The 23,816-nt window shown below is 41.2% G+C and overlaps 1 protein-coding gene across 3 annotated transcripts; it reads right to left on the bottom strand.

Annotated features, from left to right (window-relative positions):
* Nucleotides 1-292: 292 nt before the first annotated feature.
* LOC147049383 (SLIT-ROBO Rho GTPase-activating protein 3-like) lies at nt 293-22,700 on the bottom strand. Of its 3 annotated transcripts, none has more exons than XM_085924173.1 (22): nt 22,282-22,699; nt 16,398-16,593; nt 13,220-13,382; nt 11,884-11,946; nt 9,820-10,011; nt 9,388-9,516; nt 9,094-9,315; nt 8,905-9,006; nt 7,706-7,903; nt 7,513-7,597; nt 6,566-6,593; nt 6,050-6,152; nt 5,130-5,190; nt 4,761-4,838; nt 4,479-4,613; nt 4,258-4,363; nt 3,965-4,192; nt 3,470-3,543; nt 3,209-3,389; nt 2,925-3,068; nt 2,535-2,808; nt 295-2,453 (listed from the first exon to the last, which is right to left on the bottom strand). In XM_085924173.1, the coding sequence occupies exons 1-22, from the start codon at nt 22,346-22,348 to the stop codon at nt 1,986-1,988; spliced, it is 3,297 nt and encodes a 1,098-aa protein (XP_085780299.1). In that variant the 5' UTR covers nt 22,349-22,699; the 3' UTR covers nt 295-1,985. The 3 variants fall into 3 exon arrangements, with proteins under 3 accessions (XP_085780298.1, XP_085780299.1, XP_085780301.1); XM_085924175.1 differs by lacking the exon at nt 6,050-6,152 and adding an exon at nt 5,408-5,438; XM_085924172.1 differs by lacking the exon at nt 6,050-6,152 and adding an exon at nt 5,408-5,438 and having other exon boundaries at nt 293-2,453; nt 7,513-7,903; nt 22,282-22,700.
* Nucleotides 22,701-23,816: the final 1,116 nt, after the last annotated feature.

Raw genomic sequence — 23,816 nt, 5'->3', positions numbered from 1 at the left:
AAAAAAAGTATAATGGTAGTTTGAGTGTGGATTTTAGTGTTGTTGCAGGACAATGTCTCCATCTGCAGAGCAAGATGGGAGCTGCATAATAGGGCCCAATGCCTACACAGTATAGTATAAATATATATATTGTTTATTTCATTTAGGCTACATATATTATTAATATTAGATGGTTGTTTTTTAATTCCTTGTGATCATTATGTAATATCAAAAGAATGAAAAGTAATTGAATATTACATGCACGTAATACAACTTGTATTTTTGACATTTATATAATGGAAAGCTGCTTGATAATACTTGTTTGTTCCATTCACTCGTCTGGGGATGGCAAAAAATGTTTCAAAATAGATCAATTACTTCTACAATATAACATGTATATTTTGTAAGTGTGGTTGAAGACACATATGATAATGACAACGTCCTCCAATGTATTCTTTAATTAATGCTTGTGCAAGGACAAGAGTTACAAAAGAAATCTACAGACTAGAGATGATAATATATCCTGTTCCTATCATACATTATTTGTACAAGTCATCATTTTAACAGCATGTATGCATTCGATTAAACGTACCTGTTACATTTGAAAAGATATATCGATCATCCCGGTGAGACGGACGACAAAGACCAAAGGAGCTGATCTAAAGAGAGACCCATGTCCCATCGAGACATGGCCACAAGCTTCATTGATGTACTAGTATCAGGTTTCTAGTACAAAATCAACAACACGAATGTAGCACAATTCCTGCAAATATTTGTAAGTGCATTAGTAGTTCATTGCAGGAATTCTACTATTTTGCAGAATTTTTTTTCTTTTTTTAAATCTACATTGATATAAGATTTTGCTATTTTCTTCATACCCTACGTAAAAGTTACAGGAACGACGTGTGGTTAGTCCTTTACAAAGTGCCAATGTCCTCGAGATGTTTCTATTAAATACCCTAAGCAAAGTTTTGATTGTGCTTGGTCAGTCCATCCAATAATAAAAGATTCAACGGTAGCAGGCCACTGACGCTAACATGCAATCACACTCACTGATAGCCGAGATGGTAAAACTGGTGCAAACCATCAAGTTACTTTTGTGCTTTTGATGCTAAAATTGAGAATATGCAGTATAAGTGGCATTCACATTTATACTGCACTGACGGCACCTTAAGAGATATCAAACAAACCTATGCATTTTTTTGTATGAGATGGTATTGGTCTTAAGTTACTAAAGACATTAAAACAGTCTGCTTTGTAAATGTAGTACCTTTTAAAAAAACTCTTTTTTTGGGGGGTGAGTAAAATAATTTTATTTAGCTGCCATCCATATGGAGATACCAGTTAAATATTTTCTACTTCCACTGGAGGGTGCCACAATTCAAATCTGCCACAGTATTTATTGGCAGCAACCAGTCACCTTCATTGTACCGTGCAGATGTTCTGCTTGGGGTGTCCCAATCTGATCCCCTGACCAAAAATCGAGCAGATCACTCACTGCAAAAAAAAAAAATGGAATTCTTCATTTTCTGAAAATTTAAAATGGTCATAAAATGACCAAATAATTCAAAGCTATAAATATCATTCCAAATTTAAACATTTATACAACAAAATGTTAATTTTTAGGGTGGTGTTTTTTTTTTTTAATATCTGTCTTGCCTGATATACTAAAGCTGCTTCACTTCAGGCCATGAGGACATCCAAACCTTTACTTCAATCAGTTTAAAAGTGGTTTGTCTCACACTGACAAGGGTAGAAAAGTTCCAGCTCACAGCATATTTGTACCCTAATAAAAGTCATTGACATGTTCCTTATTATTGGTGAACAAGAGGCCTTTCCAGTGCATCCATTTTAAATTCAACATCTATGCTAAGTAAGTGTATTATTGACTATTTAAGTCAAAGTGTGAGTGGCGGTTTGTCGAGAACCAGCAGTTGGATTGAACAAGTGCCGTTGAGCGATCAGTCGCTGTTTTGCAATTCTTGATTTGTGTCTAACCGCCGCGACTATGCGTTACCCTGTTTGTCTGAGGAGGAAGATGAGGTGGACGGCGAAGGGGAAGGAGCTTTAGGGAAAACCCTGTCAGTGGGAGTCATACCCGGACTGCCAAGACCTGAAGAACTGGAGCTGTTGGAGCGATGCGGCCCTTGGCCCTGCGTGAGCACGGGAGCTGGCCGGACCGGTCTAACGGGTGGTGGCCTGATGGGCGCGTTGGGCCTGCGCACCGCCAGGGCGGGTTTGAACGTGGTCATGGTTTCAGAGGAAGAGCTGCTGCTGCTCCGTCGCTGAGCTGCTTCGGGATCTCTGATGACCATGGTGTGCAGGGGGCTTCCGGGGACATCCTGGCCACCGCCGCCGGGATGTTTGAGAGGTTCCAGCGTGTCCAGGACAACATCAGGAGCGTGTTTGGCAACATTCTGTCGCTCCAGCTCACATAACTCATGGAGGGCTGTGTTCATTGTTTTCTCTATGTCCTGAAAAACAAGGCAGACGGACAGAAAAGTTAAGAAATTGATGCTAGCAGTAAAAATCCTTCGTTAGCTATCACCACTCACATCCGCGAGGGCTTCTGCCTCCAGCGTTTTGTGGTCTCCCATGCAGGCGTGCCGAGAGGTGACCGGAGATGACCGCTGAGGGTGCCCGGCGGCCCCATAGGTGGCGAGTCGCCGCTTCTCCGGACTATCTGTGGAGCCTCTGCTCATAGCTATTTTGTGAGGGCTGCACGGCCGAGGCGCCACCCTCGGGGGCCCGTCGGCGGGTCTGGTGGGGCTGTGGCCGTCGCCGTTCCTGTGGCGCTGAAGGGGAGCTCCATCTGACCGCACTCTTGCCCTAGAAGGGTTCGTTTGAAATCAGTCGATTGTTCCGGAGGAAATTGATCTTTTCATTGTCGGGTCTCGGAATTCAAATTTTTTTTTAAATCAATATGAATTTGTATTCTAACTCACCTTCCAAGCGGTGGCCCAAAGCGACGTTCCAGAGGGTGTTCAGATAAAGACTGGTGTTCATGTCTGGATGATGATCGGTCTTCGTGGTATCCACTACTGCTCTCACTGTCAGTCCTTTGAATGCTTTCTGAGAATGCATCATCCCTGTTCCAGAGTAGAAAGAAAATATCTGATTGTCAGTATCAAGCAAAACACAAAGTGTCTTTGCAAAGTCAGGATGTACTTCACGTTGTTTTAACATGTACATATTTGGATAAAAAAAAAAAAAAAAGTATTTTACATACATGTCCTGCACCACAATGTACTGGTGCGGGATGAGACCGTCCACACCGTTATGTCGACCCTCCCACCAGTCCTCCGAAGCTCGCAGGTAAAGTAACAGCGAGGCTCCTTTCTTGAAGGAAAGTTCTCTTGGAGTTCGCCCCACATAATCAAACTTGGCGATGGCTTCTATCTGCTCCAGCTCTGTCGAAAAGAAGTTCAACCAAATCCGATTTAGTAGCAATATGATGGATGAGTGATTATCTGAACAAATTATGACTTACCATCGTCACTGGTGTTGGGTCCAGTACCGTTGTCCACTTCATCAAGAGCGCCAGCGTCACTGTGTGGACTCTCACTGAGCGACAAAAGAAATAGCGATAATCATACAAAGACAACAATAACTATATTCAATATAAATATAAATATTGACAAAGGTGTGTTGGTGAAAATAAAAATATGCAAAACATTTATTAGAAATTCCTCAAATACGCGTCTGGCATTTGAATGGCAGATGCATGGATGAAGTGTCATTTTTAAGGATTAAGGCTTTAATTTTGAAACTCAAACGCAAGATTTTGCGGTGATTAGGAGCAATTATCGTACTTGTAAAAACAGATTGAAAACAACCTCATGCTTTGTTTGGGTACAAATGTTTCAATATCATATTGATTAAAATTCATAGCAATGAGATATCTCACATTTCTGTCTGGATAGATATATTAATAGACAATATATTATTCAAAGCCACATGCTGGACACCTTGCCTTAAAACTCACCAGTATTCCTCGCCTCCAGCCATGCACTTCTCATATACAGGCCCCTCCAACTCACGCAGGCCTGGGAATATGGCTTCATGGTGGATGATGATAGTCTTAATGACCTCGTTAACGTGAGCCTGACAGGCCACGGGATCCTGGTCTTCCGGTATGGGCATCAGCGTGGGGCCGAAGCAAATAGCCAGGTTATAAGGGTCCATCATGTTTTCGTCACTGTACTGGGACAAACTGGAGGAGCGGAGGCAATTAGCGACACAGCGGAGCTGTCACTCACTTGCTGTGAGGCGACTTACTGATTTAGAAAGGCAAACAGGTATCTCATGACGATGACCACGGGCGGCTGGAGAGTGGCAACAATCTGCTGGAGATGATGAGCTCGATCGGAACCAAAGTCCAACTCTAAAAAAAAGAACATCATTCGTTTAAGATCTGACAGACATAAATGAAATTTTCCATGTTCGACGTGAATGGGAAAAGGTTTCACGTTTGGCAAGTTTCTCGTTAGATGACTCACTCGTAGTGGAGATGAGGTCGAGGAAATGCTCTTTAGGAAACAGCGGCTTCTCCAGACCCCTGAAGTAGAGTTTTAGTACGCCGGCCACAGAGTTGATGTCATGATCCGATTGATCGTCTACCAGTGGATCTTCACCTACACCGACACAATGGAACCTTCCTCTTAGGCAATGTTAAAAAAATCTAAATTTTGATATGATGTTTGGATTATGCCTGTATATTTATTATGACGTCATGATTTAATAAATAATGTATCTACACAGATAAAATGACTGGCTCTGACCTCTTTCAAATGCATTTTTAATGTCGTTGACTTCCACTTGGGATCCCGGAACTCGAAATATACCTTGTTGTTGAAGACCTGTGAACAAACAAATCTGGTTGAATACGTTCTAATAGGGAAAAATTTCATTTCTTACTTTGCATATCTGACAAAAAAAGAATGGTTATAATAGTTTTGGATTTTTCATTATAGGTTAGTTTTAATGTTAGATTTATGTATTGTTTGCTAACATAGTGAGTTAAATATTTATAGAAAATTATAGAAATTATTTAATAAAATAAATTATTTAAAATAATCAAAAATATTAGAAAATAATAGAAAATAAAATGTGAGTATTAAGTAATAAAGGCATGGAACATGTGATCCCACCGTAAAGATTGATGTATCGGACACAACTCTCAACCACCACTGGTATGGGCTGCCCAGAGTCCTGCAGTCACATTCAAATTATTATAGACACACTGACAGAATGAATCAAATATTTATTGTTTTAATCAAATCCTAACAAATGTTACAGCTACTAAACAACACTATGAAATGCAACCAATGTGATTATCACAGCATGTACACATAAAGAAGCACCAATAGAACAGAGGCCCAGAAAATATGGCAAAATGGTACTGCGACCAAGCTGTAGGACAGAGTACCTGAGTCCTGGCTCGGACATTCCGTCTTCCCCTGGGCAGAGAGCAGTAAGGCACGTAGACGGCGGAAGAGAGGCGACAACAACCACAAACAAGTTAGTGAGGAAGACAGATCTCACAGAGAGAAAAAAAAAAAAAAAAGAGGAGGCCTGGAAATGCCAAAGCATCGATTCAGTGTCTTTGCGAGACACGAGGACATGGGGCTTGGCGGACGTTGGGAGGGGGGGCTAGAATTTAATCAGAGTAGGAGAATACACATCTCACTTCAAAGCCTGCAGCTGATTTTGATAACACTGTATTGCAAATGATCTTTTTTGATTTTGACTGTAGCAAAACAACAGGATAGAAGCGGACTCTGCTCGCTTTATTTGAAAGAGTCTGACACGGCCAAGCGGCATGTTTAAGGAGCGAGTGGACTGAATTCTGTACTGCAGCTCCACATTTGCTTGATTTGCCCGTGTCTGACTTGACGAGCAGACGGCGAAGGACAAGGCGACGAGCAAGAGGAGAGTCAGAGCGTGAGCGAGCCAAACGTATGGGTAAAAAAGAATGGCCAAAAGGTGAGCGGGGCGGAAAAACCAAAAGGACCACCAGAGAAAAAGCGGAGCTCACCAAGAGACAAAGAGCACACAATGGGGCTCGTACCTGGATGAAGGCCTCCATATTGCCGTTAAACAGCTTACGCCTAAAAATGGAGCGAGGTCTAGACTTCCGCATTCTCTGAGGTTTAGGGGGAAGTATGGGGGGCCTGGGGAGAGGGTAGGGGGGGTTGCACGGTTGGTATGACAATTACGAATAATAATACTGGAGTATGTCACAAATATCACGCCTTGATTTGACTCTGACTGTTTCTAATATCCGACTTTTATGGAATCATATAGCATTTTGCACACAACTGAGAACTTAGATGCTGTGTGTAGCTTAGCTTTGTCAATTTCTTCTCAAAGAAAAAAGAAAAAGATAACTTGTCAGTTGGCTAATCGTAGTAATTTGATTTTATAATCATAACAAACTATCCGATAACTGTCTTACGCAATACTAACTTTGACATTCCCATTCCCACACTGACATCTCATTTTTTGTCATATTCATGGACACCAAAGGAAGGATTTTAAACATCAATGCCTATTTTATTGTCTCGCTTGTCACGGGACATCTTACCTTGTTGTTCCATATTCAGCCCTCTCCCCTAAAAGGAAACAGAGCACAAAAGGCGCTAAATCAGTATACACCGCTTTTCAAATGGTACAGTTGAGTGCCAACCCAAAAAATGCAAGGCTGCCAGATGGAAACGGAAAGGGGTGTTATGAGAAAACAGCCATCTATTCAGGCGCACTCAATGGGGTGAGTACCATGGCTGCATTTGTCACGCCGCCAAGCAGCGACCATTCATCCGTCGCCGTGGTAACGGTACAAGAGCCCCCTGAAGTCCCCCAGATAGCCTGACTGCTCTCTCTAGAGAGTGCAAGCAGCTTTTGAGGTGTTGCTTTATAAGGGGACGATTTCATAACACATACTTTGATCAGTGAATGAGGAAAGGATGGTCTAAGCATTCTGTCATGTGTAAAGCAGCTTTCTGCTCAACCTCGCTTCATGTCACATAATTGTAACCATGCAGCAGAAAACTTGAACGACTTTGTAGTTGCAACATGATGTCGTTCAGTCATTATTTGGGTGCGGGTTCAAGCCAATGTAAACGGAGAACCTTCATGCCTTAATAATCTAATTTACTTCCATAAAGTGTTTGCGCCATCCCCGACATGACATTTTAAGGTTACTAATGGTACCAAGAATGCACCGAGATGACGAGCTCAGTTAGTGTCATACCAATCAGACAATCAGTATTTTGTCCTTCTTAAATCGAGGTTAAAGAAGAGGACAGTTTTAGAATATTTACTTTTAATATAAATACTTTTTTAAATAGTACAGTCAGCTGACATTGCTTAGCGAAGGTCCACTGAGTGCTCATTAAATGCTAACATTAAGCAAAAATATTCTCCCTGTCAGCAAGATCAAATATTCATAATTTAAATAATTTAGTTTTTTTTTTAAGTGTGGGATTAGTGATTAGTACAATTTCGGTTTTGTATGCATTCCATAATTCTCACCTTCTCCCAGTGTCTGCTTCAGAAGGTCATGTTTGGCTTGAAGTTTGACTATAAGGTTGCTGCCATTTAAGTACTCTTTGTATTTCTGCAGGGAGGAAAAGAAAAATTGATTGTAAAAAGAAATATATATATATTTACACGGCCGGCATATTTGAGCTTTTACGCAAATATTTGGCAATAGCTCGGAACTTACAGTGAAATAGAAGCCCTCCGTCTCCTGCTGATTGGCTCGTCTCTTGGAGATGTTGATCTTGCTCATGTAGGAGTCAGATGAGGCTGACTTTACCGACTCTGTAGACTGACTGTGCTGAAAGGCATCGGATACATCGAAGTCCTCCACTCTCAGCATGTCCTGAAGGGTCTGCATTGTGGCGTCCAGAGTCTTCCTCACCTGACATAAACACGCATACGTGTATTTAACATTAGCTAAAAACTCCATAAAACATCTATCATCAAGTCAATCTGTCAAGGAAAAGCAGACAAAAAATAATAACTCCATGTCTTCAGTGTGCATTTCTCTTTTCAAAGCAGACTAACAATACATTTTGTCATCTTTAAACATTTCTTTGAGAGGACATGAGGGTTGCGGATAAAACCAGTGCGACAAGTACTAAAACGAGCCTAGCAATCATCGAAACATTAAAAAAATGTTGCTGACAATTATTGACTTTTCTACCACCTAGGTATCACTAACCAGTAAAACCAGCGATATTAAAACTATCTTAACATAATTAGCTTAGGTCAAACAAATTTTTAAAAATGAGAATACATTATTTTATTAAACACTGAAAATTAAAAGAACACATTTTGTTGAGTTTAACTGAATAGAAATGTGTTACAAAACAGAGTTTCATAAAAAAAGACTTTCTTCAAATCAAATTTTAAGATTAGACTTTAAAACATAGCACACAAGAACAATAGGCAGTGTGGTTCTTTTATTCCTTCCGTCTCCATGCTGGCTAGCATTAACTGAAAAATGTATTACTCTATCTAATATTATCGGGAAATCAATAACAGCGATACATTTATACGAGTATATCAAACGAGTAAGCGTATGACGTCATTTTTAAAAGTAGAGCACTTCTTAATGACTCGTCACTGGGCTTAGAGCTGTCGCTTCATATTTAATGTGCTAGACAGTCAAAATATTCTCCCACAAAACTTCACATATAGAGCTTTAAATTCACCTCGTGTCCTACTAAATTTATTGGCTTTATGTTTGATACTCTATGATAAGACTTTTAATATCCAACCACAGTGCTGATGCTTAAATTTGTGTTGCAGGAAATTGTCTAAACCTGCACAACACGTTATTGGACTTCATGTGCTATGTTGACTAAAGTTAGGGTGGCCCATACATGTTTATTTCAACCCAGTAAGAAAACATGTCACCTCTTCATTTTCGATCTTGAGCGTCGCCAGGCGAGTCTGAAGCTGTTGATATCGCATCAAGAGTTCCGTCTGAACAGGTTGCTGTGCGCTCACCTGGCACACCTGGCAGGAAAGCAGGACACAAATTCTGCCGTGATGACTTGATAAGAACAAAAAGACCTTGAAATGAGCTCACTATCTCTCGTTCACCTCATCCCCCATATGCGGCTGATAGTCAAAGCGTGTTGGAGGGCAGAACATCTGAGAGTGCATGTCCATGAACTTGTGCTTGTCTCCTCGTCCGTCCATAGCGTCCACGGCTCCTTCGAGAACATCCAAACCCTCATGTCGAGACGTCTCCAGGCTATATTCAGCCGACAAGTAGGTTCTCAGGGTTCGCGTCAAGCTTTCGTGGTACCCCATGTCACAACACTATGAGCGGGAAATTCAAAATAATCCTCTGTCTACTCAATGTGTGTTCATCCTCGAGGTGGCTCTACTTACATCGATCATATCGGACACATCGTGGATATAGTATTTCGCCACCAAGGCATTAGTGGCTGCCAGATTGAGGAGATAATCATTGCGGGCCTTTGTACATTTGAGTTTGTTTTCAAAATACTTGGCTTGTCTCTGTGAGAAAGAGAAACACACACAAACGCATGATGATAAACAAAGCGGGTGCAGCTTGACAATATTGCAGCCAAATGTTGACTCTACTGGTTCCACACATTTGGACAACAATGTGGCATAAGATGCAAGTCATTTTTACTAATGACTAAGGAATTTATATTGGGAAATGTTTTTTTTTTTTCACAATATTCCTCTTTTGTACCATTTACTATGCATTCATCACTACCTATCATTTTTTTTCATCATATCAGGTAACTATTAAGTCAATATTCATCATAGACAGTATCTTATTAAAAAACAGACCTTCTCTTTCATTTTCTCCATCTTCTTCACCGAGCTCCGTCGCTGCGGCCGTTCGTCGTGACCGTATCGCAGCAAGGCCGTGCTGATGTCGTTGGCCTTGCCGATGTGCTTCTCCTCCTGCTTCTCGGCCTCTTTCAGCTTGCCCTCGGCGCTGATGCTCTCCGTGTGGTACATGTGGTACGTCTTCATCACCTGTCATGATACACAATACATTAAGTAAGCGAGTCAGCTGGCAAATAAATAAATAAATAAATAAATAAATAAATAAATAAATAAATAAATAAATAAATACATTTTAAAAAGGAGAAAAATGTATGTGTATAAAATGTGAGTCAGTCCGAAAATAAATAAATAAATAAATAAATAAATAAATAAATAAATAAATGAGAAAAACGTATATGTATAAATTATGTATGTCTTGGATTTTAAATAAAGAACCAAATAATGACCACCGAATAGAGAAAGGTGGTTTCAGATGATCTGGAAAGGCATATCACATCGTGTACAACAATACGTTTGTCAGGCTTATGTATTTGCTTCTACTACCATTCATCACAACAGGAAATGTAACTTAATCTCTTGCTCAATTGGAGGCTTTCAACTGGGTGTGTCTTTTTTCTCTTCTCTTTGTTTGCCTGTTTGTCTTCTCCCTTGAATACCAAACCAAAACCTATCCGTAAAAACACAACACACTGTCTGAAAGGAATGTAGCCACAAACACGGACAGACAACCGATTAAAGGATTTATCGAGATAGTTGAATGCGACGTTGTGCGAATCCATGAGTCGACTAAATGACACAAGCGCTCAATCTAGTTTGTCAGGCTAACAACCCTGATGAGAATGTTGGGAAACCTAGTATAATAAATCCCCAAACCAGAACACACATCTTATAATGAACTATGCCTTTTTTCTAGAGAGTGGCCCTTAACTAAATAATCAAATGACCAATAAACAACCACAAACTGAATCTGGCGCAGCCGGACTCACTCCAAAATTATGGTTCCCTAGCAACCCTGTTCGCATGCGATTCAGATCAATTAAGAAGGGAGTAAAGGGCCTTTTATGGTGACAGCAAGCAACATGCTCCCAATAGCAAACCAAATAGTGCAAGAAGCCATCAGCCAATCAATAGCGTATCACGTATGCAGCTCCCAAGTTTTGCAATTTTAATGTGTGCTATAGGCCCATGACTTTGTCTGAAATGACAACATGAATAACCCGCTGCAATTTTCATGCTTCGAATAGAGGATCTGCAGTCATGTATTTGATATAACATGCATCAGTGGCAGGAAACAAATACATATTTCATTAAAATATGTTGGAGATGTTACATACAGCATGCTTTGTAAGAGTGTGTGACTGTTTCACCTCTACACAAATTTTGGATTAGTCTCTTGCCTTTTAACAACAAAAACATGCACTAATAATTAACATTGTGTAAAAAGACAATTATAATCCACCCCTTGAGATTCTAATATAATTCATTCCGTGATGTTGTTCAAAATTGGAAATCGTCATATTGCAAAGCTTTTTTTTTTCTCTTAATATGAATGGGACTAAATTAATCCGTTCCACACTGAGTGCCAAAAAAGTCTATAATTTACTCTTTAAAATTATTATATTGTCAGTCTACATGTGTTGCTGCACTCTTTGTGTTCAAAATATCTTTTCATATAAACATGTATTACTTAAAGTGCTACGATACTGATGTGCATGGTATTGTAGTCTTCTGAATGCAGACAAAAACGAACGATCTTCCCCATCAAACAGATGTGTCCGACCTTCAGCAGCTGCTCATTTTCACCGCTACGAGTAACACAACCACTTTCCCCATCTACCCCAGGGAGAAATTTACAATAGATGAATGCAAATGTGTGTGTGACCTCAGGAGTAGAGGATAAAGTGCTGATCAAGCAAGTCTGCCGTCTGCAGTGTCAGGCCAGCCAGCTGACAATTGAGAGGCAGCAGGATGTAGCAATGGAGAGAAACTTGCAGCTAACACGCACGCAAGGCCAGACAACCTGTTATGGACATTAGAGAAGGACAATAATATATGACTCACTGTGTAGAGCTCAGTGGTGACTTTCACAAGCTCCTCATGCATCTGCACTCCGATGTCTTTGCTCTGTAAAAGATATTAGTCAACATTAGAACACGGGTGGCCAGACTTGTGCTTTAGGGCAGAGGTGATTCGAAGAAATGTATTTTTACGGTGGGCCGGAATAAAGAACAAAGTGTTCTTTATATGGTCCCTGGGCACTATCTTTACCACCACTTTATTAGCAGAAAGCTGTGAAATTATTCAGTATCAACTACTCTGATTGAGAGCTGAGACTTGTCATATAAAAGCTGAAGCTACTGTTGCTCAGCAGCTATGACGAAGCTGACATGATCCCCTGGCAGTGCTAACAGGCCCAGAGGAGGAGGGGGTTCAGAGGTGAGGGACTCTGCAAAGTTCACGTCTTTGCCACCTCCCAAAGGACCATTTGTCAAAAACAACAACCTTGTGTTTCCAAAAAATGTCAGCGTCAGCACAATCGCTCCACGTATTCCTCAATAAACACCCAAGTCATTGCGGTTCCACATGTGCAGTGTATTAGCAATGAAAAAGCACCGCAGATGAATGCACCATAACGTGCTTTTTGTTTTGAAGAACTTCTCCATTTGCGCTAAACTCTTAACGGGGGAAGACAGACTTTTTGCAAGCTGTTCCTAACGCCTCTCAGGGCTGGCTGGCTGAAGGCCAACCCATCAAGGCTCCCATCGTGACACTGCAGAACTCCCAAAGGAGCATAAATTATCCTCCATTCCCCTCTGCTGTCGAGCGATAGTGATTTCAGATCGTTTGGGCAGAATATTCATCACAACCCCCTGATCCACAGCCACTTTTCTTTCTTTACACATAGCGCATATTATGCACATCTGTTATGAGAGCGTAGTGACTCCGTTAGACAAATACTCACTTGTACTGAAATTATGAATGAGATTCTTGTAGAAGATCAGGATTTATGATCAGCAATAATAATAATAATAATAAGAATCATAATAATAATGATAATAATAAGAATAAATCTATAAATTATTCATATCAATTTAATTATTATAATTAGCACTTGTCTTCATTTACATAAAAAATGCAACATGTAGACGGTGGCAGCTATTTAGTGTTAAAGACGCTTAACTACAATTTTGACACTAACAATTCTTGAACCACAACTGATGATTCAGTTGAAAGGCTCGCCAGTAATTTAAGACCACCTATGACAATGAGAACCATCTTTCTGTCGTGACAATTGTATGTACCAGTCATGAATTTCAAGCCGGTGACCCGTGACGATGTATGTTACGCATTATCAGTCTGGCTTGCACGCCTTCATCCGTTTCATTCCAAAGCTGACCTTTTTAAAAAGTCTGAGGACATCATCGCCCACGTGTGTCAGGCGGACAATGACGTTGTTGTTGTAGATGTCACTGAGTGTAGCGTGGTCTCTGCTCTCTCGCCGGGTCTGATCCAGGACCAAGTACCAGCAGTTGATAGTAGACAAGAGATTTTGGTCCTTCCTGAAACAACCACAGTATGACAACATGAACAGTTAATGGTGGAAACAGGCAAGCTTGATGATAGTTATGATTTATTTGACGTACATTAAGATCTTTGAAAAAGCAAAACAAAGACTTTGCTCATTGGTTTCCGGGAAAATGAGCAAGCATACCTAACAATGGTCATGGCCCATCACAAGGCACAATACAACCATTTGAACTCATAGTCACACCAAAGGTCAATTTTAAATTTTCAATGAGGCTAGACGGTGATTGTGTGAACTGCTATCCCACAATGCTACCACCTATAAAATCAATTGTGAGGACATGAAAATACATTCCCTTGACGCAGTTATCATCTAAACCCCAAAACAGCACATTGACCAAACAACACTGCACTAAATTTTGGATTATCTACTGTCCCCATCTCAAAATCCTTTTCTGCAAGGTTGTGAATTTTACTCGGTCCTCATAAAGATAGCTGGATGGACGCGCACACACACACACACACACACACACACACACACACACACACACACACACACACACACACACACACACACACACAAACACGCACAGAGCCAGCATGCGGGCTGCTCTTGCCTCATTGCTCGAGGGAGCATGTGAGTTCAATTACGTTCACACCGAAGAGTTTGTTTATCTTCTTTTTCTTTAGGAAACATAAGACTGTCTGTTTTCCCACCATTATGACTGTTATGAAGCCTACAAAAACGTTTATCATATCGCCATAAAGACATGACGGCCTGTGACCAATGCTAAAATCTGATCAAAATGGTTGTTTAACTACTATTACTTATGGGACAGATGACTGGAAATGATTTTGTGAAGGATGTAACGTTCTGAAGTTGGAGGGGAAATCTTTGACAAAGATGAAATATGACAGATTAAAACGGTACATATACTATTATTGTGCTATGTCTGGATTTAGTGTCTTTCTGAAATCAAACGACGATTCGGAAGCACAGTGCTTATTTTTAGAGCTTGCCTCAGTTTTGAAAAAAAACAACAACAAAAAAAACGCCTTGATTTTCTGTCAAGTCATACAACACCTTTGATGGTTTTTGTCCCTGATGAGCTGTACATTTGTTCAACCTAACGCGTTCTTTGTTTAAAGAGTAATAGATTTTTTTTTATTAATCGTGGGGCAAATCGAGTGCACTACTTGGATGCAACCAGCAGAGGCACTGTTGGTTCAAGCTCAACTACTAGTATATTTGCGGAGTACAAAGATCAGACAAACAAAAGTTAAAACAAAAGCAATATGAAAAAAAGTCTACAGTCGATGAAAAACATATTCATGATAAAAATACAGCCCAGGTTGCTGAGCATCAGCATCTTTTTGTTATTCCCTTTTCATTCCAGTGCAGTAAAAAGGTGAAGCCGCCCTCCCCGCAGGTTTTTCGTTCAAAGCCAAGCACGAGTTTGATCCTCGACACTGGATGCCGTGAGATTAACTGTAAAATCTTTTGCTGTTGGCTGCTCCTCAATATCGCCGAGAAAAAGTCATATTCATGACCAAGCTTTTGCGGGGCAAGAAAACATCACTCAACAGGAGAAAAGCAAAACTATTGCTAGCGTTCATTATTTGGAAAGTAATTGCTTCATGCTGAACTTACCTTGCTTGATTGACGCTGGGAAAAACAACAATCCAGCAGTTCCCAAACACGCAAAGACATATTTCGGTATCGAAACAAATACAGTAAATAGAAACGATTAAATATGAAATATATAACTTAATATTGTTGCAAATTGTTGGAGCCTTGAGCTTGTTTCTCTTCAACAAGCAGGTTCCATCTTCTTGGGGTAATCTTTTTATCTTTAAAAAATAAAAAACTCCAAAGGTTTGTTGTTTTATTGCCAGGTGCTGCTTGGCCTCCATGTGCCGGAACAGTTTTGATGGTTTTATTGCCTGGTTTGTGAGCCTGTTGCGACATTACTCGGAGCTTTTGAAACCCTAACTCTAGTAGGAAACCCTACTTTGAAACTCTAACCCTAGATTTAAACCCTAGTTTGAAACCCTAACTGGAGTATGAACCCTACTTTGAAACCGTAAATTTAAGTGAAGGGTGCGGGGCTTTAGGAGCTGGGGCCAGGACAACGGGTGACATGAGAAGTGAAGCGATGGAAATCTCTTCCAGGGTTCTCCCTTGGACCGAACGCTCCATTAATCAACATCCCCGACATGGCAGCTCTGCGTGCTTTGACTACATTTATGTAATTGGCCGAAGAGAATGAAATCGAGCTAGACAGCTCACCAATGCCAATGAATAACCAACCTTTGTTATGCCTGACAAACACAGAAAGCTAATATGAATTTGACATTCACATGTGCATGATTTGAATTTATGTAACATGTTCCGTAACAAACTATTATTTGATGACAAAATATAAAGTGCTTTAGGGTGTGTTTGATTTATGACCACAATAAAATTTAACCCCCCCCCAATATAAGCAGTTACCATTTTGAGTAAAACGTTTCATTCCTTCGACTCTAAGCTCACTAATTCTCTGTGACCGGTGAGGAAATTCGAGGATTGAAGCGTCGGCGTCTGGCGTGAAGTTGTTTGAGAATGAAAATGAAATGACAAGCAGACAGAGAAGACGAGCTTGGCTTGGCGGGGGTTGGTAGAGTGGGTTAAGTCTGACCTAGTTGGAAGGAACACAGCAGCCTGAGGCCAGACTTCCTTGGCCTTGGCTACATTTCAGGTCAATACTTATGCGTTTATACCTCCTTTTTTTTGTATTGTCCATCCCTTTGTTCCAGTCCTATTTTTACCAAGCAGTACACACCATTGGATATGGCATGTGAAGGCTAACAATGCAAAAAAAATCATTAAATTAAATTAAAATGTATTTATTTATTTATTTATTTATTTATTTAACCTTTGTTCTACAGTAGTTTGGTTTTAGTACCAGATGTAAAATTTTAGATACTCTGCTGCTTGTTGATTGGTCAACAGAGAAGGATCACTTCTTTCTGACAATGGTAACGGAAAGGTCGATGCAGGAACTCACTTGAAATGCTGGTGCTCTCTGGAAGTGCGGATCTTGGATGAGTAGCGCTCTGCTAATTTATCCAGGCCTCTGGAGAACTCCAGTTGGAGCTCCGCCTTCCGGCGGAAGAAGTCCTGCAGGTCCTGCAGCAGCTGCAGCCGGGACTCTGACTGCTGTTCCAAACAACGGAACTGCTCCACCAGCTGGTTGCGGATCTCTGCAGATCAACAGGAGGCATCACTTTTAGTAGGCAAAGAGCCAGTGGCAATACGTGGGCCATGTTTGGCACTGTCATTCTTACAACGTTACACACTGGAAGAACTGCAAGATGTTAGGAACCTATCACGCTAGCGGAAGCAGTTGTTTAACAGAACAAAGACATCCTAATTGGATAAAAGCAGATGTCTAACTGCCTTTGTCTGTTGTAAGTGTGTGTGTGTGTGTGTGTGTGTGTGTGTGTGTGTGTGTGTGTGTGTGTGTGTGTGTGTGTGTGTGTGCGTGTGTGTGTGTATTGTGACACGCATGTCTGTTTATTGCTGTAGACAGCACGGAAAACAAACTAGGTCAGCATGCATTGTGCTGTGAGAGTCTTTGGAAAGATTTGTCTCAAAACAGCAAATATGGGGAATTCTTTTAATTGCGGCATTGCTGCAGTTCACATTAGGAGGTTGCCAAACTTGCTGCTTCCCATCATACACAGACACAGAGGAGATTATATGAACTGAATTCTGTTTTTTCTTTCATTCTTCACTTTAAAAAAAAAAAAAATTGCAGAGAAAACACAACAGCAGTCAGAGAGACAATCAAGCTCGAAGCCGCAACTAAACATTTTAAACAAAAAGTCTAGATCAGAAATACGAGCATGTCAACATGACCACAAGCTACTTACAGTCCTTCCAAAAAATATAAAAACAGTTGACGCACTTTGCTAGCATGTAGGTTGACTCGCCTCCCTAAATCGATTCCATTAACTCCGATCAGTGTGCTGTAAGAGAGCATCTTGCTCCGACTGTCATAATTTGCAAACACAATTTACACCAATCAGTTTCACACAAACATCAGCTCAACTATCAATGAATTGGTTATTATGACCCCGTCTAGTTAAGATTATACATTTACTGACGCACACATCCCCCACACACACACACACACACACACACACACACACACACACACACACACACACACACACACACACACACACACACACACTAGACGCTATGTCTGTATGTGCCATTAAAACAGTTGAGGGCCATTAAGGAGGCCTAACAGACGTTTTCAAGCATGCATATGATTTGTTCGCACATAAAGGAACTTTGTAGAGCGTCAATGATGAAAAGCACTTTTATTCTGTTTTAAAATGATGGAAAGTGTAGGACAAAATGCTCTCCCATCATGTGAGTGAAAATATGAATGAAAATAGAAATCAAACTAAAAAATAAATATGCAGTCGGACATGTCACCCTCATGTTTTCTTTAGTAATGCAGTTGCCTAGTTACATGCCTCTGGAGGCATCACAGCCAGAGCGAGCTAATCCGCCCTCTCTTTTGACACCGGTCGTTGGCGTTTGGTCAAGGACACCGTGCGACTTCCTTTGCTTGGAAATGCCCGATACACAACCGACAACGAGGAGCACCAAAGCAGCAATGAGCTTCAAAATAGAACATCGTGCTAAAATTGACCACAACACGTGGGACCTTTTTTTTTTTACAGAATAGCAAACCAATGATACAATTTAGGCCTATGTGACAACATAATGTCATCAGCGAGGCATCAAATAGACATGTTTTATTTTTCATTTGCTCTCCAGCAGGCGGGCTATTTTTAGAAGCTAAACTGTTACTAGGGACTGTGCAATATTGCGCTGCAAGCGATGAATGATTCAAGCTTTCGCAGAGTGTCCATAATCACGCGAGGACATGGGCAAGCACTTCACAGTTGCATGTAAAACACTGAAAAGTTCCCCTCTACATCAAGCTGTCAAATGTAAGTGAGTGTGAAGGTGCACACCAACAGGGATGAGAACTTTGTCTAAAAGTACGTGATTATAATGGGATTCGAACAATCAACATTCTGGTGTGTTCTGGGACATTGGAAAACACACTTTAGGTGGAAGTAGAAGAATACATTTGTAGTTTAACTTTTAAAGTTGAATTTCCAATCAGAAATCATATCGATTGAGGTTGTTTGTTTACAATCCTTATATAAATCATGTCAGCACTCTTACGTACGCTCATTAGAATGCTACGATACTATGACACCGATAACGCTTTACCAACGTGATAATTATCTTCAGTTTAACTGAAAGGTACTCAAGCGGTGATTTTTTTCTGCTCCCAAGATTGAGTCTTAGAACACATGATGTATTGCATTTGAATTTCCCAGGTTATGTTTTGTGCATATTCTAAAAAAAATGATTGACATTCCATTCGGGTATATTCTCTGGGAAATTTCTGTAAGTGAAAAAGAAAGCTGAGCAGATCCTGTTTTTGAAACAAAAGCAGTCTGAGGTTTATTCAGCGCCGCTCCCATGTCATGTATTGTGAACATGCTCTGATGCACTCGCATGTAGTGGTTACATGAGCAAACTTCTGCTCTACATGCATGCAAGTGGGCCAAGTTGTCCTAAAGGCAGGGCTGCTTGTGTAGAAATCCCATTTTGAGGAGTCATTGTCGTGGAAGCAGCCTGCTCCGGTTAGCTAGTGCCCCTCTCCGGGGCTGCGTCTGCAGTTAGCCATGGGTGGCTAGTCACATGTGTCCTAACCCAGACTGACACGTTGACATCATTTGGTTCGAATCAAGGCCGTGAGCGTCTCAATCCACTCACAGCCGCTCTGCACTTTTTTTTGTGGGGGGGGGGGGGGAGTGGCCTACGCGTGCATGAGTTCACGTGTCATTCCCTGGATGTGAAAGCTTCAAATACTGTTTGTGCAACCGCAGGACAGGAAAATCCACATTGTGCTGTGGTGACATTCCAAGCAGGTTTCACTTTAAATGGTATGAACGTCTGCAGATTCACACGCTGGCAACAGAGATGTAGTTTCGCTGTCGTAGTGCAGCCCTGACATTTCAAGGCAATGTCACCCTGGCCATTCTTTTATTATGATAAATAAACAGTGAGACCCGCAGGCTAGGCCACGTGCACTTCATGGAATGCGTATATCTACACCTAATAGGGCGACAATGCCGAAACATAACCACTCGTATCCAACGTGAAAGACAAGATATCTAAGACATGTGAATATGGAGTCAAATTAGATTATATTACTAAACCTACATAATACATAGTATTATTTTTATGATTTCTAAACTGTATTCTTTAATGTCATTTAAGGAAAAAACACGTTGTGATTCCACCCCAGGAACAAAAAACTTTTGTTATGGTAGAGTGCCCATGTGCTAGTGTAGATTAGATTTTTAGATTATTCTATTGATTAGTCCATTGATTAATTGGATACAATTGTATTTGAATTAAGAAGTACAGTGGAGCCTCGGTTTTCGAACACAATCCGTTCCAGAAGGCTGTTCGAGAAGTGAATCGTTAGAATTCCCAATCATATTTTCCCATTACAAATAATGATATTTTAAAATCCGTTTCAAGACAATAACAACAAAAAACACCTTTTTTAAGCATCTTTTCATTTGCGCATTTTTGTCCGATCGCCCAACTGCAGCGCACCGCCGAACGCGCAACCGTAGCGCGTCACCGACCGCGCAACTGCACCGCGCTGGTTGCATTATTGTGACAGAGCCGTCGTTGAAATTTAGAAAACATTTTTATAGTCTTGATGTACTTTCCAAAATTTAAGTGAACATCAGTGCGCAGGGAGCTTAATTTTGTCCGATCGCGCAACTGAAGCGCACCGCCTAACGCGCAACCGTAGCGCGCCGCCGACCGCGGAACTGCACCGCACTGGTCGCATTATTGTGACAGAGCGGTCGCTAAAATTTAGAAAATATTTTTAAAGTCCTAATGTACTTTCCAAAATTTAAGTGGACATCAGTGCACAGGGAGCTTAATTTGGTCCGATCGCGCAACCGCAACGCGCTGGACGCTCACTGTCGCAATGCTTAAGGAGCGTCTTTGTGTTTTAGGATGGTTTTACTGCTCCCACTTGCTTCCTTTGGAGGCATGGTTAGAGTTGATGCAATCCTCAGAGTAAACCTTTTTTTTTATTTAGTATTATTAAGTGATAAAAAAACAACTAAACAGAAGGATTGTCATATTGTTAAATACTGCACTTATCATGATACATAATTATTTGTGAGAAACTTATTTTCGGTTGAGGTTACAGAAACTGTCAATAAGTTTGGAGCCAGTGGATGACTAACCTATTTTTCCATTTCATGAATGAATACTAGCTCATCAATGAAATATTTGGCGATATTCACACATTCATGTCCAAGCGTGTACAGTTGTACAGTTCTAGCAGAGAGCACAAGTATTTCTGTGTCTGTGTGTGAGTGTGAGTGTATGTGTGTTAATTGTGCTACTGCACTGCCAGTAAGTCAGCATTAATGCAGCCAAGTGTCAGTGTCAAATGAGCCCATTTGCCGCTTCAAGATGATCTAATCCCACTTCCAAAATGAGTTTAACATGTCATCTTAGAAGCTTTTCGTGAAATGGAAACAAGCTAAAATGCTGTGGCGGCTTTTCTAACCATCACCGAGGCCGAAGAGCAAATAATATGAGGCTTGTTTGATTACCAATTTTGGTCATTTGCTCCATTGGAAATTGTTATTTTGGAGAAGCAAAGTTGCTTACTGGTATCCAGTGCCAGTAAAAAAAAAACAAGTAAGCCTAAATTGTTTTACTTTATATTGTAAAAATATACACATTATCAATTTACAATATAGGCTGTCATTTTAGGAAACTTCAGGGATGTTAGCAATATACACAACATCTCAGCGAGCTTCATGTGACTGCAGCTCAGTGAGTATCAATTTAGTTGGACGGTCCCAAGCTTATCATGTCCACTCTGTCGCTGTGAAATATCAATTGAGGTAGAAACCTTTTAGAAATTCAAAATAGAAATTCAAAATACATGTTAAACAATATGCAGTCAGCTTGCTGACTGAATCATGTTGCGAGGTCCACAGTTTAACATTAGCCCAAAAAATGTCCACCCTGTAAGCCTGAACAGACTATGATGGTTTATTTCAACTGTTTGTTTTGTTGACCAATTGGAAAAAAAAACAAATCCACAAAAAAAACCAATTATTGACAGATCAATCAAATATGACACTACAGTGAAAAGACAATGGAGGACAATGCAGCATCTGATGCACAAGAAGCTTCAAGTTCACTGCTTCACACACATCCTGCAAAGGGATAGCTCATATCCTTCTTAGCCACAAATTTAGATTCCGAATGGAAAATCCTTTCATGGTTTATAATTGATGCAGACACCATCCATTATTGATGGACTTTCTCAACTGTTTGCTGGGTGACCTTTTCGAGCAGCTCTTGCAACACGATCATTTTGTTGGAGTATGCATTATCATTAGTATTGTAGGTTGTATATTTGAAATGCGTGACGGATTTTGGGGTAGATTTCCCAAGATAGGAATTAGATCCATTTTCCCAGTTGGGTGTGCAGCTTAAAAGCTGCAGCATGAAAGTCATCTGCAGTAGCCTGACAATGCAGCCTACTGCTTACTCGTCATGCAGCCTTGCAGTCTTCATTGCTCCAACGGAACCGGTTTGGTCACGTTTGGACAAAAGTGTACTGCCAAAAAGGTGATAAAATAGGGAGGTGGGTTTGGACATTTCCGGTGGGATGCATGCATTTAAGAGCATTTGCAGCCAGACCCACCCGTCAGCTTTGCACGCGCGCGCGCGCGCACGCACGCACATACGCTTGTTGTAAAGTTGCACAATTGTCACAGATGAGCAGCACCGACCTTTCACTTGGCTCTCATATTCAGCTATGATCTCTTTGTCCTTCTTCACTTTGGCCTGCGTTGACATGGTTGGAAAGGAGGCTGGCTGGCCCGAATAGTCGAGGCGGGAAGAGACTGCACCTTTACTCCGTCTGCGCTCGCTCCGTCTCCGCGGCGGCGATCAGAGGCCCGACATAGCCCAAGAATGAAGCTCAAGTTGGGATGGGCGAAAGATGAGGATCTGGTTTGTTCTCTTATGTTCTGCTGCGTTGTGTTGTGCTCTGGCGGGGCTGCGTTCAAGGCGACGTCGAGCTGGAAGTGCACACGCGATCCAGACCACTCCTCCCTGCAAGGACTCCTCCACAAGAACTCCACAAAGACGAGTCACGTCTGACTCGCATTTCAGAAGAGGAAGGGAGGGAGGGAGGAAAAACTGAACGGAAAAGACGGTAACGAGTCTCTCTCTCTCGCTCTCTCTCGCTCTCTCTCGCTGTCTCTCGCTGTCTCTCGCTCTCTCTCCCCCCCCCCCCCCCCCCCTCTCTCTCTCTATTCAAATAGTTCATGCTGCTGTACAGAGAAAAAGGGTGAATGGACGTGTAAGTCAAAGTGAGACTCCTCCCCTCAACCCCACCACTTCCATTCCATCTAACTTGCGCATGCACGAATATTTTCTATCCATCTAATCATCTGTCTATCGATCCTTCTCTCCGTCCATCCATCTATGCATCCATGCATCCATGCATCTATGCATCTATGCATCCATCCATCCATCCATCCATCCATCCATCCATCCATCCATCCATCCATCCATCCATCCATCCATCCATCCATCCATCCATCCATCCATCCATCCATCCATCCATCCATCCATCCATGCATGCATCCATCCATCCATGCATCCATCCATGCATCCATCCATCCATCCATCCATCCATCCATGCATCCATCCATCCATCCATCCATCCATCCATCCATCCATCCATCCATCCATCCATCCATCCATCTTCTCGGGATCCCGGCGTCCTTAGCAATTACCTGAGTTGCCTCCCCTGTTGCGGCGTCTCTGCTCCAAACTCATATGAACTCTCTGTACAGCCTTCTCATATCCTGCCAGTTTGATTGCAGTATCTTCAGTAGCAATCTCTCATGAGTGCCTCGCAACAGCAGGCCATTATCTGCAAAATCAAATCAAATACTGCCATCATTCTCGACCTCATATAAAAAGCTCATATGACTTGGAAGACTGTGTATCCTCACCACATTCTAACATTTGGGACTTAGCACCTCGATTAATAAAAAGGTGAAATCATTTCAATAAATTAAAAACAACCTAAACAACCTAACCCATTCCAACTAACCCCTAACTTTAACCATAGAAGCCAAGTCGACTGTGCAACACTAGTTTTAAAGATGTTTCAAAAAGTATGTTACTCCCCTCTGCTGGTGGAGCAGACACGAGCAACCACGATTGTGTTTAACTAACCGCGGTTCATCAAGAAAACCATTCAATCTATTAACATAAATTATGCTTCTATTTAAATCTGTACTTCCAAATA

The sequence above is a fragment of the Syngnathus leptorhynchus genome, chromosome 11 (assembly GCF_054491065.1).
Source record: "Syngnathus leptorhynchus isolate UIUO chromosome 11, UIUO_Slep, whole genome shotgun sequence".
Lineage (NCBI taxonomy): Eukaryota > Metazoa > Chordata > Actinopteri > Syngnathiformes > Syngnathidae > Syngnathus > Syngnathus leptorhynchus.
Note: the sequence above shows the minus strand (reverse complement) of the source record. Positions and strands in the feature narration are given on the sequence as shown.

Bases quoted from the DNA above. Each gene is read 5' to 3' on its own strand.
- LOC147049383 (XM_085924172.1), bottom strand. From the start codon at position 22,348: ATGTCAACGCAGGCCAAAGTGAAGAAGGACAAAGAGATCATAGCTGAA. The intron at 16,594-22,281 runs GTCGGTGCTGCT...GTTGATCTGCAG, and splicing joins ATATGAGAGCCAAGTGAAAG to AGATCCGCAACCAGCTGGTG. The intron at 4,193-4,257 runs GTAAGTCGCCTC...CCGCTCCTCCAG, and splicing joins CTGTTTGCCTTTCTAAATCA to TTTGTCCCAGTACAGTGACG.